Source organism: Tiliqua scincoides, chromosome 9, assembly GCF_035046505.1.
Source record: "Tiliqua scincoides isolate rTilSci1 chromosome 9, rTilSci1.hap2, whole genome shotgun sequence".
NCBI lineage: Eukaryota > Metazoa > Chordata > Lepidosauria > Squamata > Scincidae > Tiliqua > Tiliqua scincoides.
The window spans coordinates 2,467,298-2,485,626 of record NC_089829.1 but is presented as its reverse complement, the minus strand read 5'-3'; the positions used below and the strand labels follow the sequence as shown (position 1 = coordinate 2,485,626).

At 53.4% G+C, this 18,329-nt stretch overlaps 1 protein-coding gene across 10 annotated transcripts in view; it reads right to left on the bottom strand.

The window, feature by feature from the left end:
- Positions 1–2,423: 2,423 nt before the first annotated feature.
- The window catches only part of EIF4G3 (eukaryotic translation initiation factor 4 gamma 3), a 62,148-nt gene continuing 46,242 nt past the window's right edge, over positions 2,424–18,329 (bottom strand). For 7 of the 10 annotated variants that reach the window (XM_066637361.1, XM_066637366.1, XM_066637365.1 and 4 more), the window contains 22 exons: positions 18,118–18,251; positions 17,559–17,684; positions 16,739–16,849; positions 14,604–14,774; positions 13,888–14,085; positions 13,387–13,533; positions 12,999–13,235; positions 12,124–12,228; positions 11,633–11,765; positions 11,141–11,235; positions 10,852–10,945; positions 9,970–10,087; positions 9,438–9,664; positions 8,803–8,918; positions 8,469–8,641; positions 8,195–8,320; positions 7,800–7,881; positions 7,290–7,388; positions 6,874–7,020; positions 5,816–5,897; positions 5,309–5,455; positions 2,424–3,475 (listed from right to left, as the gene is read on the bottom strand). In XM_066637361.1, coding sequence (XP_066493458.1) covers positions 3,294–3,475; positions 5,309–5,455; positions 5,816–5,897; positions 6,874–7,020; positions 7,290–7,388; positions 7,800–7,881; positions 8,195–8,320; positions 8,469–8,641; positions 8,803–8,918; positions 9,438–9,664; positions 9,970–10,087; positions 10,852–10,945; positions 11,141–11,235; positions 11,633–11,765; positions 12,124–12,228; positions 12,999–13,235; positions 13,387–13,533; positions 13,888–14,085; positions 14,604–14,774; positions 16,739–16,849; positions 17,559–17,684; positions 18,118–18,251 — 3,050 coding nt within the window. In that variant the 3' untranslated portion in view covers positions 2,424–3,293. The remainder of the gene's footprint in view (positions 3,476–5,308; positions 5,456–5,815; positions 5,898–6,873; positions 7,021–7,289; positions 7,389–7,799; positions 7,882–8,194; positions 8,321–8,468; positions 8,642–8,802; positions 8,919–9,437; positions 9,665–9,969; positions 10,088–10,851; positions 10,946–11,140; positions 11,236–11,632; positions 11,766–12,123; positions 12,229–12,998; positions 13,236–13,386; positions 13,534–13,887; positions 14,086–14,603; positions 14,775–16,738; positions 16,850–17,558; positions 17,685–18,117; positions 18,252–18,329) is intronic. The other 3 variants (XM_066637363.1, XM_066637370.1, XM_066637371.1) reach the window with 1 other exon arrangement.

Below are 18,329 nucleotides of genomic sequence, written 5' to 3'. Positions count from 1 at the left end.
ACCCTGCCTGTCAGTCAAAGGGGAGGGGGCTTCCCATAAGGAACAACTGCCCCCACCCTGACCAATGGAAGCACAGTCCATTACCTGAGCCCACCTCAGAGCATAACATCATGCTTAAAAGTAGTGTTAGATATGCCCATTTTGACAGATATCATTTGCAGTACAAACCCCAACCCACTTATTTCTAGTATATTGTCTGTGTAGAAATACAGCAAGAAGCAGTATCATGCACATGACTACATACCAATGCCTTTGAGATGACCACAATTTGCTGCTGCACAATCAGAAATGACCTGGTCATTTTCAGGATAACATTAACCAACCATAATAAGGCACACACAGGTTTGAGAATCCCATATGCGATATGCTTGGGACCAGAAGTGCTTCAGATTTTGGAACAGTATATACAAGTATATACTGTTATACTGGACAAGTATATACAACATATACAACAGTGCTGGTGCTTTAGAGGCATTGAGGCTAGAACAGTGACAGGAGAAGCACTGGGACTTTTGGCAAAGATGCTGGTTACAGAGTCCAGTCACACCACGAGGACATTGCTGTGGGGGTGGTGGTTGTTTCCCCAGGCTTTTGCCAGACTTGGGTGAAGTCCAAGCTCAGGACTGTGCAGGATGGGAAATGTAGAAAATGTTGCTTGCTTCTCAGTTTGGCACCAGTGGGTTGAGATTCATAATGAGACAGGTGGGTGTGATTTAGTTTCTAGAATTTCATCAAGCATGCTGGAGCTACCTTTTGTTACTTATTGGGGCATTGGGTTTTTTTTTGGAAGTGCAGCCTTTTCTCTCTCCCTGCCTGCCTGCCTGGGGATGTGGCATGTTCTACAAAGGCAGATCAATCCACCTCAGTGCTCACGACCAAGGAAGCTTTTCTTGCTGTGTCAGGTTGGTGCTCAAACTGTTTCGGATTTGGGATGCTCAACCTGTCCTGTGACATTTTTGTTGGCAAACATTCAAGTTATGATGGCAGAAGAAATATCTTACATCTCCTAAAAGATGTGAACACTGCTGCTGCCTTTTAGCAAGCTGTTACAATTCGACACAACCTCCTGGCTGAAGTGTTTCTGACTCACCCCTCCCTTTTCTGGTGTGGCAAATGGGGAGGGGACCTTTTTCTTAAAGCTGGCTAACCCCTGCCTCTGATGGGAAAAGCCCAGGAAGCTGTGTTCAAACAGTACTGCTGTAGGATTGAGAGCCAATGGTGGGCCACCCAGGGGCAGGCATGTCCAAGTCATGTCAAAAGAGGCTCCCTGCTTTATTTTGGGCCCCCTGCAACCAGTCACAGGTTAAATGACTGGGGGGGGGGGGGAGTCAGGTTGCAGCACCACTACCATAAGAATGCTCACCAAGACAAGTGCAGGCTCCCACAGAACTATCCTCAAAACTAGCCTGGCTGAAAGGGTATGGTCCTAAGGAGCAACCCAAACCAGGCAGTCTATGTGCATCCCATGCAAAAAAGCTCTTGCCCCTCAAACCACTCACAGAGGCTTGAGGCTAATCCAGCCTGTACTCTCTGCACAGAAGCCTCTCGCAAAGGCACACAGAAGCCATTGATAGTTTACGTATTAAAAATGGGTATAATTTCCATATGGGGGGCAAGCACCAAGTTACAGAGAAAGAGTGAGACTGCTTGCCGATCAGGACACTGCCAGGGTGCTGTCATATTCACAGTATTAGGAGAGAGCAGCACTCCCAAGTCCGTCCTGCCCCCCCCCCCACTCCACCCTCAGCTACACTCAGGCTATACCTTTTTCCATTCAAACTGTATCTGGCAAATACAACCCACTCCCTTAACAAGTGAGGCAGTTGGGCAGGAGTCACAGTGTCAGTCACTTGTTTTGGAGGACACAGTGAGCAGCTGAGTTTCCCGGAGCTCTGTCTCCCAGGAGTGGTGGCTATCTTTGGCCGTCCAAAGCGATGGCACGCAGTCAGGTGTGGGGCAGTGGAGGATGGGGCCTTGAGGAGCAGCAGCACCTTCACCCCATAGAGGTGCTTGGTCATGGTGTCTGGCGAGGCCCAGGCAGTGATGTTCCCCACCAGGCCAACACTTTGCTTTCGTTCTGCTTTGCTTTTGTTCACTGTCGCACATTCCTTTTTCCTTGAAGAGAACAGGTGAGGAACAGGGGGCTGGAGTTCCTGGAAGGGGGCAGAATGATGAGGAGGCGTCTCTCCCCCCTTCAGCAGAGTACAATGTGGAGAGCTGCACCTTTATAGCTCCCTGGCCAAACCGAGGCAGAATGGACGCACATAACATTCCATCTGCAACAAGGACTCTCCCAACCTGCAGCCCCCCTCGTTCCCCTATCACTCTGCCTGCCCTTCCCCCTCTCAGGCTGTGGCTGCTGCTCAGAGGGGAAGGGGGCAGTCGGTACATTCAGTTGCTGTCAAAAGAGGAGCCACTTCCTGTTCTTTTAAACTTGCAGGGTTTGTCTTTATTTTGTTCTTTATATTTTGAAAGTGAAAAGAAATAGTACGGAGTCCATTTCTTTCTGTTTTAAATATTTGTTCTATGTATTTACAAGCCTTAAAGTTGCTCTAAAGGTTCTGAAAAGTATCCCAAGTATCACTTCCTCTTCCTTCCAAGGTAGCACTTGTCTGCATGGGATGAACACCTTGTTCTCCAAGCAATCTGGTCCATAGCCATTTTCTCAAATGTGCTTCCTTCAGCTCCAAGGCAACAACTTCTTTTTCAATGTTGGATGCAAGCTGAGAGGCAGGCAGAAAGATCTGGAGACCATCACCCCCCTCAGCCAGCCCTTCCTGGAGCATTTATGACACAGCCACCATGCTTTTGAAAGAAAACCGAGGTGGATCTGAAGGAGAGGGGAATTTATTTCTCTGCTTTTTGCTGCTGCTGCCTATTATACAATTTGTTACAGAAACTGCAAATTTAAAAATTACACTGACGCTTGCAGCAGTCCTTAAAATAATAAATTAAAGTTCTCACTTTTTTCTAAATGGATTTGTTTCTTTTTAAAGTATGAGTCCTTGTTTAAAAAAGGAAAAAGGATTAAAACAAAGTATTTTCTATAAATAATAGCTGTATTTTGGTGTAGTGCTCCTGCCCTCGGGATTGAAGGGAACTGAATGCGCGAGTCCCTCTTGTCCTCCATGATCGCCTGTGCGTGGGTCTCCATTTCCTCCTCTCCCACTCGTGCACGTGTGGGAGGAGGCGGGTTCTGCGCGAGAATTGGCCTTGCTGCACTGTGATTGGCGAAGACGTGAAACTTTTTTTAAAAAAATACTTAAATTGTTTTTGCTTTTTTGTATTCAGTCTTAATTATCCTCCGACTCCTCTTCAGCTTCTCGTAGCCAGGTGAAGAACGCTGTGACTGACTTGAGTGCTACGCCTTTCCCGTTCTGCTCTGCTGGGTCTTTGCTGCTTTCCCATTTGTAAAAGGCGTCCTCTGATATCACCTCCTCATCATATAGGCAATCAAAAAACATCCGTAACAAATCTGTGTGAGGAAGGGGGGGCAGAGAAAGGGATAACAACACTCTTTCAGTAGCAGGCAGAGGCTGGAAAGCTGAGCAACACTGCAGGGATGGCTGGCCGCGCACCTGCACTCGGTACTCACTCCTTTTGTATGGTGCCCAACTTTGCATGTTTCTCAAAGCAGTGGAGCTCTAGCCAAGGCAGCTCTCTCCGGAGGCTCTTCCAAGTGGCAGCCCTTTTCCGTATTTGCTGGTGCCCCAACCTGTAGGACACTCTGCCTTTGGTCAGGCAGGCAACAATCCAGACCCCTAACACTAGAAGACGCTTCCAAAGAAAAACCAAGAGCCAAATGGTCTAAAGCAGAGTTTCTTAAACTGTGCATCGGGACCCACTAGGTGGGTCCCCCTTCCTTTCAATATTTTCTTTCGAATATATTAGACTTGATGCTACCATGGTATGTGACTGCATTTGGGGAAATGTTACAAATCTGTACTTTTAAGAGGCTACTGCATATATGGTTTTAACGATAGTAAATGGGACTTACTCCTGGGTAAATATGGGTGGGATTGCAGCCTAGGATTGTTAAAAATGTTCTTGCTTGATGATGTCACTTCTGGTCATGACATTACTGCTATCGGTCCTGACAGATTCTCATTCTAAAAAGTGGGTCCCAGTGCTAAAAGTTTGAGAACCACTGGTCTAAAGAACTGAAGGAGACCTCTAGGGAGTTGTGGGACTAGAAGGGATTGATAAGGTCCCTGAGTCCAAGCCCCTGCCAATCAACACAGGCCAACCACAACTGACGACAACATTCAGGCTCTGCTTCAAGGCCTTCAACCCTGGGGAGTCGATTGCCCCCCCCCGAGGCAGATTGTTCTTGTCGCCTGGCTTCGCTGAGGTAAGAACAAACCTGTCCCATCTCCCGCCTGCCAGCCCCTCAGATACTTGCACTCGCCATGTCGTCCCTCTGCCATCTCTTCTCCAGATGAAGATGCCCACCTCCATCAGCCCCTGTACATCTCTACTGCCCTCTTTTGGACCCTCCCCCAGTTTATCAATGTCCCTCTTAAACTGCAGCTCCCAAAACATGATACAACATTTCTGCTGGGACCTGACTAAAGCAGAGGACAGCAGGACCAGCCCTTCTCTCAACTAGACCTCCACTGATGTTGCCTAGAATCACATTTGTCTCCTTTGCTGTTGTCGCATCATACCCCCTGCTCATGTTTAACTTGTGATCTGCTCACACACCTCACACACACTACCGCCCAGGCAGGTGCCCCCAGTGTCATCTTGGTTCTTCTGGTCTTCCCTACCCAAATGCAGAGCTTTACATTCATCCCTGCTGAAGTTCATTCTGTTTGCATGGCTCAGTTTTCAACCTGCCAAGACAGTCTTTTGGTCCCTGCCTTCCAGGTATTATTAGTAACCAATCCAGAGGTCATATGCAAATATGATGAGCACCTCCTCTACATCGCCATCCAAGCTGCTGAAAAGATGGCCATGTCCTCTGCATCAGCGAGAGAGGCCTTCACTCATCATGCAGAAGGCCACAGGCTCACCCCTGGCAGCATTCTCCCTGAAGGGCTGGGAAGAGACCCCTGCACGGGAAACCTGGGAGAGCTGCTACTGGTCTGTGCTGGCAGTACTGAGCCAAGAGTCCAACTTGGTCACCAAGAGGCAGCTTCCTATGCCTCCACTATCTTGGGTCTCATATGACTGAGGAGGAAACATGACAGACTGAAATGGGGACAACCACCCTGGCCACACTGCCCTGGTACAGCCAGATGTGCTTATAGAACGACAAGGCAACTCTCCCTCTGCCCTGCCCCCAGCACATGCACCACACACTTACTGGGAGGCTGATCAAGTTTTACTATGGATGCTTGTAATGCGTAAAGTGCTTGTAGCTCCTTCTCTGTGTCCGAGTCCAGGTACTTCAATAAGATCGGCACTCTCTGCTTAATAACAGCAGTATCAACTCGCAAGGTAGAACTGTCCGCTGAAAAGAGGGGAAGCATCAAACACATCAGCAAGTCTGCACAGAAGAAAACTCAGCAAAGATGGTGCTGACTATGAACCAACCAATTGCACCCAGGAGGTTTCAGGCTCAGGAAACAAGACTAACACACACACACACACACACACACACACACACACACACACACACACACACACACACACACACACACACACACACACACACACACACACACACACACACACACACCATCCATGCATCGAGAGGTGAAATCCGACAGAAGGTTGGGACAGAAGGTTGCCCCGCCTACCCTGTTGTGGCCACTCTCGTCTCAGGGTCAAGTGCCTTGTGCTTGGTGCAGATTTCCCAGTTGTCACTCACCTATAATGGCTGCTTTACAAACTGCTGTCATTAAAGCTCTAAGGAATGTAGGTGAACTCATCTGGCCTTCATCTAGGTTTGCCTGAAATCGAGAACAGATGTTAAAAAGTACAGCCACACCCCTTCCAGAGAGCCCACTGCTGCAGGAGTCCTCTGGTCAAGCTCACACCTTAAGATGGCTTTCATTCAAGATTGGCCCCAACTGGGCACAGGACAGACAGGGCAAGAGGCCCCTCCCACCTTGCAATCCAGCCCCTCTGCACCACACTGGTGCCTGCTCCTGCAAGATGCCCTCCTGATGCCCTTGAGCTAGAGACCACCCCCAAGGGCTCATCTGAACTTTGCTGAGCACAGCCCAGCATAAGGAGGGGGTTCGCGTGGCTGGCAGAACTCCTTGCCACAGGATGTGGTGATGGCATCTGGCCTAGATGCCTTTAAAAGGGGATTGGACAAATTTCTGGAGGAAAAAGCCAATACGGGTTACAAGCCATGATGCGCATGTGCAACCTCCTGATTCTAGAAATGGGCTACGTCAGAATGCCAGATGCAGGGAGGGAACCAGGATGCAGATCTCTTGTTGTCTGGTGTGTTCCCCGAGGCATTTGGTGGGCCGCTGTGAGATACAGGAAGCTGGACTAGATGGGCCTATGGCCTGATCCAGTGGGGCTGTTCTTATGTTCTTAAACTACAATTCCCAGGAGGCCTTGCAGGTCTCTTGTTATCTGGTGTGCTCCCTGGGGCATTTGGTGGGCCGCTGTGAGATACAGGAAGCTGGACTAGATGGGCCTATGGCCTGATCCAGTGGGGCTGTTCTTATGTTCTTAAACTACAATTCCCAGGAGGCCTTGCAGGTCTCTTGTTATCAGGTGTGCTCCCTGGGGAATTTGGTGGGCCGCTGTGAGATACAGGAAGCTGGACTAGATGGGCCTATGGCCTGATCCAGTGGAGCTGTTCTTGTGTACTCAGAATGCACCAGGAGTGGAGAGAGCTGCTCACAAAGCGGCTGGATCCCACTGCAGCCCTAGCTGCTAAAATAACAGTGGCAATAGGGTGTGTACCTCTACCCAGTCAAAGATCTGCTCATCATTCGCCTTGTCCTCTGTCACGAGTTTCTCCAGCTGCTTGTTCAGCTCTTCAGCAGAGAGGGCTTTCTTGGAAAGTGCTTCTGAAGAACCAAAGCTGTCTGTCTCAGTGAAGTCCAACTTCTGCAGCATGACAAGAGTTGGAGCAGCAGCAGCTTAGAAGAAAGACTGGCCAGCCAAATTTCGCAGCCACCCACACTGGCCCTTCTCAGAAAGCCGCCACTCTGTAATGCCCTGATGTGAGCAGAGAGGGGCCATCACTGCTCCCCCCCCCCCAGTCTGGCTGGGAGGCACCACACACCCTCTCCAACACCCTGGCAGTCCGAGACCACCTGTTGCATCCTCAGAGAGGCCAAAATGACCACACCGGCTCTCGGCCCAACTCAACGCACCTGCTCCACAAGGAAAGCATGGACATCCTCCCCTTCAGGCAAGAAGTCCTTCCAGCTGAGGCCAGCCTCCCTCCATAAGGCTGCCACTTTCTTATGGCTCTAGCACACAAAGCAATTCATGCAGCTGTGACAAGCGAAGGGCAAGTGCTCGAGCCCACAAGTGCTGCAGTGATCACCCCCCATCTGCTTATCTCTGGAATCAGCCAGAGTCAGAGCAACCAAGGGGGCCCAGCAGCCTTGAGTCATCCCCATTTCTCTCTCAGGAGGGCTCCAGAATCCTATGTACTAGCCCCAACCAGCCTGCCACTGGCTATGGAAAGATCTCTGGCCTCTGTCCAAGCAGCAGCTGGGAGCTCACCCAGGCTCCAGGGGTCTTCCAGAGTCGACCCTGGGGAAGCAGCCTTGGGCACCCTGGCAAGCAGCTTGCACTCTTCCGCTGCCAACTTCCCACATACCCCAAACGCCGTTCTCTGCTCCTGCAGATCTGCAAGTGGGGCCTGTCCTACCTACCATTTGTTTGCATAGAAGGTGCAGTATTTCAGAAAGCAAGATGCCGGCTCTTCCCACAGGAAGCAAGGGTTTGCTGAATTCTCTGCAACAGGAGAGAAACAAAATGGCAGCAGCTGCTGCAAAGGAACACTGCACTTCTCTGCTATGGAAACCCCCCCCCCCAATCCACTTATCTCTGGAATCAGCCAGAATCAGAGCAACCAAGGGGGCCCGGTGGCTCAACCCCTTTAGTGGCACAGGTGCAACAGAGCCTCCTCAGTGGACACAGGTAGGCACATAGGGGATGTCATGGGTTGCCAGTTTCCGAAGCAGTTTTGTTCCGCCATGGCTGACACATAAGCTGTGGCTCACCCACAGCCAGCTCAGGCTCCCCTAGAGAAAAGCAAAGTGCTTACGTCAGAAGTTCTCTCATAGAGATTCCTCCTTCTTTTAACATGGGCGTCACCAGCTCAGCCAAGTACAACCAAATGTGCGGGATATCGATAGCCATGTCATCTGCTAGCTCCAAGGTGTCCACAAATCTAAGGAAGAAACCAGCTTGTTACTCCCATGTCTTCTCAGGGAAGCCCCTGATCATTTCTGCAGGCAGCCCCAGGTCTTCAGATTCTGCTGAGAATGCCCACAACAAGAAATGTTCTTGCTCTCTTCCCCTGGCCAGACACTACCAACCCCTTGAAGAAGTCCTGCTTGCTTAGCTTCTCTGACTGCACCAGCTGATACAGCAAATGACCCATGTGATCTCTGGTGATCTGGCTCCTCTCGAGGGTGGATTCTACTCCGACCTGCACAAAGAGGGGCAGCACGCGCAGCACGCTCAACTCTTCCACACACTGCATTGCTTCCTGTTTAGACAAAACCAGGAGGGGGAGATTGTGGGTATTGGCATTCTGATGTGCTGTGCATCCCACTAACTTGCACTATGTGACCCCCACCCCTACCAGGGAGAGTAACCCATGCTGGGTTTCTGCTTGGGCCCCTTCTGAGGGGCTGCTGTCCTCCATACCTTGTAATCATTAATGTGCAAGAACTCATCAATGATCGATTTGCACTTTCTCTCCATTTCCTCTCCTGACAACGTGGGCTTTTCTTGGATAGGCAATGTGGAGATTTCAGGTTTGACTGTTCAGGCAATGGAAGGAAAGAAAAACCCAGAGCTGAGACCAAGGAAGCTCTCTCTCACTGACCTGAGCACCCCACCAAGCCAGGAGGACAGCTGGGGTGGACTGTGCCATTAGCTCAAGTAAAACCAGTAGTTGTTGGGATGCATTCATCCTCCTTCTGATTTAACTTTGTGAAAAACAGAACTCCACCTGGCTTCCTTACCAAAAATTCTAAGTTCCTGGGCCTTAGTTTACAAGGAATGGCAGGAGGCTGAATTTTAACTCTAAAATGGTCCTTCCCCAAACACTGGCTGCACCCCACACACCCTGTCCTTCAGGCCAGAGGTGACAGCACTCATCCTGTGGCTGGTTCATCAAGGACATCTGATCAGTGATGAACTCAAAAGGGATAGATGTGCCCAAGGTGCACAAGCTCCATGGAGCGGCCATTCAGCACACCCAACAGACCTATCCCAAGTCATGTGGACCCCAGTTGGCTGGGGAGGGGCTCTTGCTGGTGACCGGCAAGGTGGCTCACCCATGTCCTTGACTTTGCTCCTCTCCATCTCTGTGCTGGGCCGGTCGCTCTCCAGGCCGCCCGTGAGCTGCTTCACTGTCTCCAGCATCTCCCTCCGCTGCTCCTCTTGCGCTTGGTTGTCCAAAAGAAGCTCTTTGCTGCCAACGCTGGCCCGCAGGAAGGTGTTGGGGCGGGAGGCTGAGGAGGGCAGTGGCTTGTCATTCTTCTCTCTGCCAGTGCTCCCACGACTATGGATGGAAAGACATTTCATGGGCAGATCTCTTACCCGGTCACCACTCAAACCAGCTCACTCGCCTCAGGAATTCCAGAGATGGCAAGCCAAGCTCAGGCAGCAAGTGTTAGACAGGAAAGAAGCAGCTTATCTGAAAGGTTATTAATTCCCTGTCTGTTTTCATGAAGCACATTAACATTACATGCACAGGGGATCCTTATATTCAGCCTCGCCCCTCTGAAGGTACTGAACACCTCAAGGAGAGAGAAAGAGAGAAGGCGCAAGGACAAAAGAAGCCAAGTTGGACTGCCTGACACTTACCTAGTTAAGGCCCTGCGAGAGTCCAGCTCGGAGGATGTGGCTGAGGCAGACACGGACAGCACAGGAGGCTGCAGTGCAGAGAACCGGTTCAAACTAGTGGCACTTGGTCGTAAGGAATCTGCAAGAGGATGTGGGGGAGAGTAATGGCCATCTCTAAGCTGCCTGTGAACTGCTGGAGCCCCCTGTGCCCTGCCCAGGTCTTCCTTCAAAGGAAGCTGCTGCCTCCTAGTGGGCGGCAGGGGAAAACACCCCAATCTCTAGGCCCCTGGAAGCCTGTTGCGAGCCAGTGGTTTTTTGGAGATGGCTGGTGACAAAGACAGGTGTTAATGGGGGGCCTGACTGAGAGGTGGGGAGCCACAGAGAGAGAGAGAGAGAGAGAGAGAGAGAGAGAGAGAGAGAGAGAGAGAGAGAGAGAGAGGCAGGCCAAGTTCTCCTGAAGTAAGGGATGCTACAAGTAGGACGGGGCATGTTCAACCACCCCAGGCCAGTACTGAACCCAGCCTAGGAACCTGGGTGACTTTTCAAAGCAGCTGTTCCTAGTCTTTAAGGCTGCAGAGCATGTCCAGTACTGTCTGGTGAAATCCCAGAAGCCAGGGGGATGGTTGAGCAGCTGGGGGGGGGGGGGAAGGGAGGGAGCAAGCAGCTTGAGTGGGCTGCAGAGCAGCAGTAGCGGGAGGAAAACAATGCTAATCTGAACAAGTGCTGGCAGGTCATGGACTTGGACCTGGGTGAAGAACTGTTACTGATGTAGGATGGAGAAAAAGCATAGTGCTCACCCAGTCCAGGGGGGAGCACTCTGGAGGACCAGAAGTGCCTGGCAGCAGCTGCATATTCCACGCCCCAGAAATGCCCCCAAGCATGTGCCAGGAGCCCTCCACTCACCAATCTCGCTGGCCTTGGCCCCGCCACTGCTGCCTTTCCCCCAGCTGCCCAACTGGGCTTTAGGCACAAGCTGGATCTTCTCATCTATCATGGGCTGCAACAGACAGGGTTCAAATCAGGCCAGCCGGGGGGAGGAGGGCACTGTCTTTTCTCCCCTCTCTTGGTTCTGGTTCTCCATGATGGGAGGCCCCTCTGGTTGGAGCAAGCACCCAGGGGTCAAGTGCTGGGAGAAGTGAGAACCAGTCTCCCCTCAGCCCTCCACCAGGCACTCCACTTCCTCAACACGTACCTTGGTGATCTTAAGGAACTTGGTGGGGTCCAGCACGCGACTATTCTTGGCCCCCTGCACAGTGTTCCAGCCACCCTCCTCCACCCTCTGGATGCCTGCAGAAGAAAGAAGGTGCCTCTCCTCATTCTGCTGCTGGCAGCTAAAAAGCAGAGCTGCCTTTGAGTACCCTCCTCAATGTCCTCCCCCCCCCCCTGCAGCCACCTGGGGCAGAATCTTTAGGAGGCTTCTTTGCAGCACATGCACTGCTGCCCCCCACGCGCAGCAACCTACACTCCCTGCCTGCAAACATCACCCCAGATGAGGCTACTCTCCAGCTCCTAGCCCTCAATGAGCAATACAGAGAAGTGTGCTTCAGCACCCAGGCCCAGAGGGTGGCGCTGCCAGTTTCCTCCAGAGTCACCCAGAACCCTGGGCAGAACCCGCCCCCCCCGGCTTGTGTGCATAGCAGGCAGCCTGGCGGAAGGCCCCACACTTGAAGCTCCAGGGACGCACCAGGCCTCCTCTTCTCTTTGGTCATCAGTTGCTGTACTTTCCGCTGCTCCTCCTGCTCTTCAATCTTTGCTTCCTTGTGGATCTGCTCAATCGTCTTGGGCCCCTGATCCGCCCTCCGCGAGACCCAGTTGCACTACGGAAGACGAGAAAGCAGGGCCTGAAGGGGGCATCCCACAGCAGTCAGCGCTGATGGAAATTCCTCCCATCTCCTTTGGGGGTGCTGTGAAGCAGCCACTGAAAGTGCAGCCCAGACATGGGCTGTGGAAAGGCACTCCAAGGGCAGTACTGAGAGCAGCTGCTTGTAATTCCATCCCTGGAACGTAACCCACGTCAGCTGCAAAACTCAGGACAACCCTTTTGCAGCCATCCACCCATCGGACAGGAGGAAAGCGCCTCGAGTCTCAAACCAAGCCTGAGAACAGCCAGGCTCTGCAGCCTGGGTAGATTCAGCACTCACTATTGTGGCGGCAGCTCCCCTGCCAGGCACATACCTGCCTGAGGTCTATGACATCCTGAAGCATAAACCGGATTCTAGAGGAGGTTTTTCTCTCTTTCACAATCTTCTCCATCTGATGGAAGTACTGGTCCATTCGAGGCTAGAACACACAGCAGCTCTCAGCGGTAGCCGACATGCAGCCCAGACACCACCCAGCAGGAGCCTAGGCTGCTGGCTTACACCAAGCAGGGGCCCAGCTGGCACAGAAGCCTCCTTCCTGCTGGTGCCACAGCCCCCTCCTGCTACTCATCTGCCCAGCAGTGTGTATGCAAAAGCAGGTCCCTCGGAAGCTGGGAGGCTCTGCACAGCCACCAGGGCTGGAAGCCACTGACCTAGCCCTCCTTGAAGTGGCCTCACCTACTTTTCAGGATATCAATACCCAACCTGTGGCTGAGAGTTCCACACACTGATACTGCACTGTGCAGCAGTCGGGGTTAATGGACGCCCGTGAATTCTAAGTCTTATGCAGGGGGAAACGCTTCTCTCTATGCTCCCTGTCTCCCAATGCTATGCATCTCTAGGCCATCTGTGCTCTCTGCTCTGAATGCTTCTTCACCTTTTCTGGCAGGGAAGGGGCCCCAAACTCATAGACGGCCTTACCTGCTGGCCCTTTTTGACACAGGCTGACCAAAGCCACACCCACTGCACTTCCAAGAGGGCAGTGCAACACTGATCATCTCTTCAGTCCTGTCCTGGCTCCTCTCAGCCCAGCACCCACTTTTCCCATGGACCCTGAACTATGGAGCCAACATAGCTCCAGCCCTTCTCCCAATCAGCCCTCACCAGCTCAGTTCAACCTGCACACACTCCAGCTCCTTTTGCAAGGGGGCTTTGACAGCCACCTCCTGGGCACGTCCAAGAGGTTCTTACCTTGGCTTTCTCAAAGTCCAGGTCTTTGCCAATGGTGGTCAGCAGGCGGCAGAGGCACTCCAAGGACTCCTCATCGTGGTTCTTCAAGAGCTTCACCACGCAGTCATGCATGATGGCTTCTGTCAGCATCTTCAGCTTGAAGAGCTCCCCGATGAACTTGATGTTTCCAATTGACCGCCGCCGGGCCTTGTCCTTGGCCTCCTCCAGCTCATCATGAAGCCGAGTCCTCTCCTCAGGCTGCAGGACAGGACAGGGAGGTGACTGGGAATCAGGCATGTGAGAAGACTCTCCAAGCCACAAGCCTGCCACCTCAGCCTGCTGCCTTCCTGCCCAGAGCAGCCAGTCCACCAGTGCCTCCCTCTCTGCAGAAGTGCTCCTGGAGGCTCACCATCACTGCCGCTTCCAGCTCCTTCTGCTTCTTCTCAAAGACATCGTCATCTGCTTTGTCCTTCTCGAACTCCTTCTGGCAGCGATTCAGCAGCAGCTTCCGGAAGTTGACCGTGCTGCCGGGTTTGTCTGCCATGGGCACTTTGAGCTGTGGCCAAGACATGGTAAAGCCGCATGGGGGGGAGGAGAAGGTGAACCACTGCTACAGACCAGCCACACTCTGGTGCAAGGCAGCCTCCTCCAAGCTCCCCTCCTTGTGACCTGCTGCAAGCAGGGACCCTCCCTGCTTGCAGGCAAAGAACAAGGGTCTCAAGTCATCACAGCCAAGTCCTCTCTCCCCACCCTGGGGCTGTTGCTAGTGTCTCCTGAAATCAGCGAGAGCCACTTCTTGCTCCTTGCTCCTGCTGCTCTGGGAACCGTTTGGCTGAGAGGGACACACGTGCATACAGGCACACTAAATTGGTCAGTACATTTCTCTGACCGCCCCCCACGTCATCCTTACCGTGACAAGACACCTGCACATGTTAGCATAGGCCACTGAGAAGCTCGGCTCGTCGATGGCCTTCTCAAACACCAGGTCGATGACACCTTTCAATCTCTCTTCCGTGTCAACAGTCAGATCAGTCACTTGCTTCATCAGCTGATTGAACATCTGCGGTGTCAGCTTGTTCAAGATGCTCCGAACCTTGCGGAACAGCTCCTGAGGCAGAGGAAAGGCCAAGATAAGGCAAGAGGGGACCAGATCCTTGGGAAGTGAAACAAAAGAGACCCAAGACGGCTTCTCCTGGCATCCAGAGCATGTTAGTGCAGCAAGGCTGCAGACAGGGGTCTGCCACAAACACCAGAGGACCCCCGAACAGCGATGGGCAGCTTGGACAAGTGGCTGCAGTTCCAGGATGGAAGGGGAGAGGCGAGCAGGGAAAGTAGCAGATGGCAAAGTTCTAAGACAGCAAAAACTCAAGGAGGACCCTTTGCGCTGTGGTGCTGCGGAGCACAAGAAGATCTAAGGCACGGGAGGGCTTAGTGGAGACACTTCTCCCCCCTCCACAGCAAAGGCAGAGCTACCCAAGGAAAACAGTGCAGGAAAGACGCTTGGCCAAGAGGTAGTAGGTTGTCTGGTCTCTTTGATGCAATCTGACAGACAGCAACGGCTGGCCTCTTCAACTGTGAACCTAACTGGCATCCAGGTGAGAACCCCCCAGCTGTGCCTTGCCTCACCTGAGTCTTGATGCTCTCAGGGTCCTCAGCTTGCGTCTCACGCTTCAGGCTTGGCTTCCAGGCATTCTCGGCTTTCTTCAAGTGGACATCCTCTTTGACGCAAACGGTGATGATCTTCCGTGGCTCCCGCCTCTGACCTGGCTGAGATCTCCGCGGCCCAACGTTCAAGAGCTACAACAAAAACCCACCCCCCAAACATTACCCCCCCTGGAAATGCAAGTTTGCTGCACTGTCACACGCTCCAGCAGGGCACAAAGGTGTGGGTGAAGCAGCCTGTCTCCCCCCCCCGCCACAATCACACCCCACACAGACCTTGGGGCTCTTTGGGCCAAGCCTGGCTGCGACCAACCACTCAAGGCCCGTTGCCAGGACAGTGCCAAGGCACAGGAGGCCTGGGGGAGTGCATTCACATCTCACTCTTCTAGCTTGCAAAAAGCTCCTCTTGCTCTGTGGACTAGGTGCTTTTTGGGAGGTCATTTTTGGGGTCCTGTAATCTCCCTGGTCCTGCCCCTTTCAGAAAAGCAAACTGCACCGGAGCTCTTCACTTCACTTTTCCAGTGAGAAAGAAGAGACACCCACAGCCAAGTTCTGTCCCAAAAGCCAAGTCAGAGAGGAGACACCCAAGGACTTAGGTCCTGACAGCAGCCCTGTTCCAAACAGCAAGTGGCTGTCTTTGGTGCCAAGAACAGCATCCAGTTCCCCGGCCAGACTGCTTTGTGCACACTGTCCTCCGGTGTCAAGCCACACTCTGATGCCCAGTGATGGGGCACTTGGCTCAAGATACTGGCTGGAGCCACACAGTGCTTCCATTAGGCTGCCCTGCTGCAGCTTTGTGACATGTAGGACAGAGAAGCCAAGTGGCTCTCGATACCTGAGCACTCAATCGCCCCTCCCCGCACTGCTGCCAAGAAGACCTGGCACTGCAGCACTTGCTCTGGGGGAATCCTGTTCCCCCTTCAGCTACAGAGGGCAGCAGCAGGTACCTCTCCATAAGCCCGACCCCACCCACCCATGGGAAGCTTTAGCTAAGCATCCTGCTTTTGCAGCTCCCTCCCTTCACCCATCAAGGGATGCCCTGAAGACAGCAGAGCCTGACAACTTGGGCACTCCAGGCTGTCTCCTCCCTCGAGCAGAGAGGTGCCTGCTCTGCTACAGAAGGGCACTGGAGACGCAGGCGCTGGGACATTGTATCCCCACACAGTACCAAAGAGCAAAGGCACCACCTCAACACTGGTTCCTCACTCCTGTCCGACCAATACAGTCTTCCATGGCCACCCCCAAAAGACCTTCCTGTCCTGGTTCCCTGCACCAGAGGCAAAGACCCTCAACCTCCTGTAGCTGGACCCAGGAATCTCCCAAGTCAGGCGTGCCTCTGCGGCAGCTCACTACCAGTTCTGTCATCAGACGGGCCCTCTGATGGCAGCACTCCCTTCCTGGCAGTCCTCCCCAATAGAAAATAAACCCCAGCGCCAGGGCCACCATGCCTTGGGAGGAAAGCAGCTGCTGTGAGCCGAGGAAGGAGGCCTCTCTCCAGGACCAGACTGCAAGGAACAGAAAGACCGGCTGACGCAAGAGGTGTGGTGAAATGGTGAAGGACCCAGGGAGCTGGCTGACCAGTGCACAGCGACCTGGCACAGAACCCAGGCTCTGTGGCCAGTGCACAGCGACCTGGCACAGAACCCAGGCTCTGTGGCTTTTGGTGGTTCACCTCACCTGACACCCTTTTTTAAAAAAATGAAAGGCATTTCTCAAGTGAGGAGCAGTGCTGGATGCCAAGGCAAAGACGGGAAAGTGCAGCTGCTTTCAGAAACACAAAATGAAGATGCTGCCGCTGTTTGGGGCGCAAGTGCATACAGTGCACTGACAGCTCCAAACCAAAACCAAAGTGAGGCTGACCTGGGCAACACTAGATGGCCAGAGCAGACCTGGGTAGCTCCAGTCAGGCCAAAGTCCGAATGTGCCCTCTGTGGGCGGTGTCCAACCCAGCACCAGAGACATCCTGGGGGTGGGGTGGGGGAATACTGCGCAAGGCCAGTGCCCTCCCTGTGGTAGTTCCGTGCTCCAGGTGGCGGACGGCAGAGAAGTATTCATGAAAAGAGGTTCAAAGATGTGGGGGAGGGGGCAGGATGGCTTACCCCTAGCGGCAGATTCCTCACTGACGGGTGAGTTGAGACCAGCAGAGGGCAGGCTGGGGGGCCACACCGAGTGAGGGACTGTAGTCCGGCTGCGGGTTGCATTTTGCAAGCCTGCAGAAAGGAAGAGGGAAAAAGGTGATGTTGCCAGCAGGCTGTGCTTGCCCCTCTCCATTCCCAAGCAGGCACCGTCAATAACAGCCATGGAGGAGCCAGGACTGCCCTGCACCCTGACAGGATGGTGCTGTGGCCTTGGAAGGAAATGCAGCTCTGGACTCCAAACTCCACCCCAGACCCCCCCCCCCCCCCGAAGAGAATGGCTCTCTTCCTCAGGCCCAGCAGCACACGCCACCACTCCACTCCCTGCTTCCCAGGAGGAATCCCCTCCTACCCACCAGTCACAGGCAGGAGGGACTCAAGGGAACCCACTCCATGCAGTGGGATCTGCAGGCTGCCAGGCTGGATGACCCAGGCCAGCAGGCCTCCCACAGAAAGCAGCCCACTGGCTCCTAGGGAAGTGAAGTCACCATTTTTCAGCCAACCAGAGCCAGGGAAAAGAAGGGAGGATTTGTAGACAGGAAGACAGGAGAATGTAAAGGGGATGGACATGAACAGAGGTGAAGGGACCCAGACGCCAACCAAAGGGCAGCGACAGCAGTGAAGGCATAGTGCCTGGCAGAGGACAGGCAGAACAAGAAGACCGCCCCCCCCCCGCTTGACTGCTGAGGAGCTGTGCCTGAGGATGTTGCTCGCTGCAGACTTTGGCTTGTCTAAAGGGAGGCAAAAGGCCGTTGTGAACACTGAAAGCCTGGGAGCAACTCACACTCACAGAGGTGCCCCGTCCACTGGAGAGCTGTCTTCCAAAATCAGCAAATGCTGGAGTGAAGTCTGGACCCCGTGCCAATATGCGGGGGTCCAAAGCTCGAAGAGGCAGTTTTGGCTGATTAATCTGTATGGACAGAAAAACACAAAGGCTCCGGACAGTCACGCTGCAGCCAGTCTGGGCAACACTTTTGAGGAGTTTCAAGAACAGCTGCCAACGCCAAGAAGAACACACAGCTGGCACAACCTGCCTGGGAGATGACAGAGAAGGCTGCCAGAGAGGGAGGAAGTGTGAGTACCAGCAGTCCTGGGGGCTCCCTGCCATTGAAGTGTGCAGCCGGAAGAAACTATGGGGGGAGTCACACCAGTCTTCTCCTCCTTGTCGTCATACCTGCTGCCTGCCAGCCCCACCTCTTGTCCCCTGGTTGTAACCAAGCCCAGGATCCACAGCACCTCCTCTTCACTTCCTCCATGGAGCAAGACCATGCCCAACTTTCCAGCAACCCCACCCACCCCACCCAACTTCTGCCCTCTCCCTGGTGTAGAGTTTGGCTCCTGACCTTGTCAAGGACCACATCACTGATGGGGGGCAGTCCCTCCGGCTTCTGGATGCAGGCGGGCATGAACTGGAAGTCCAGCAAGAACTCCCGGTCATACTGCTTCTTCCCTTCAGAGTCCAGGGGCTTCCACTGCTCTGTAATGACATTGGTAGCCTCAGGACTGGGCCACTGGCCATGCTGCGCTTCCCCTCACACCCTGGCACCTGCCTTCA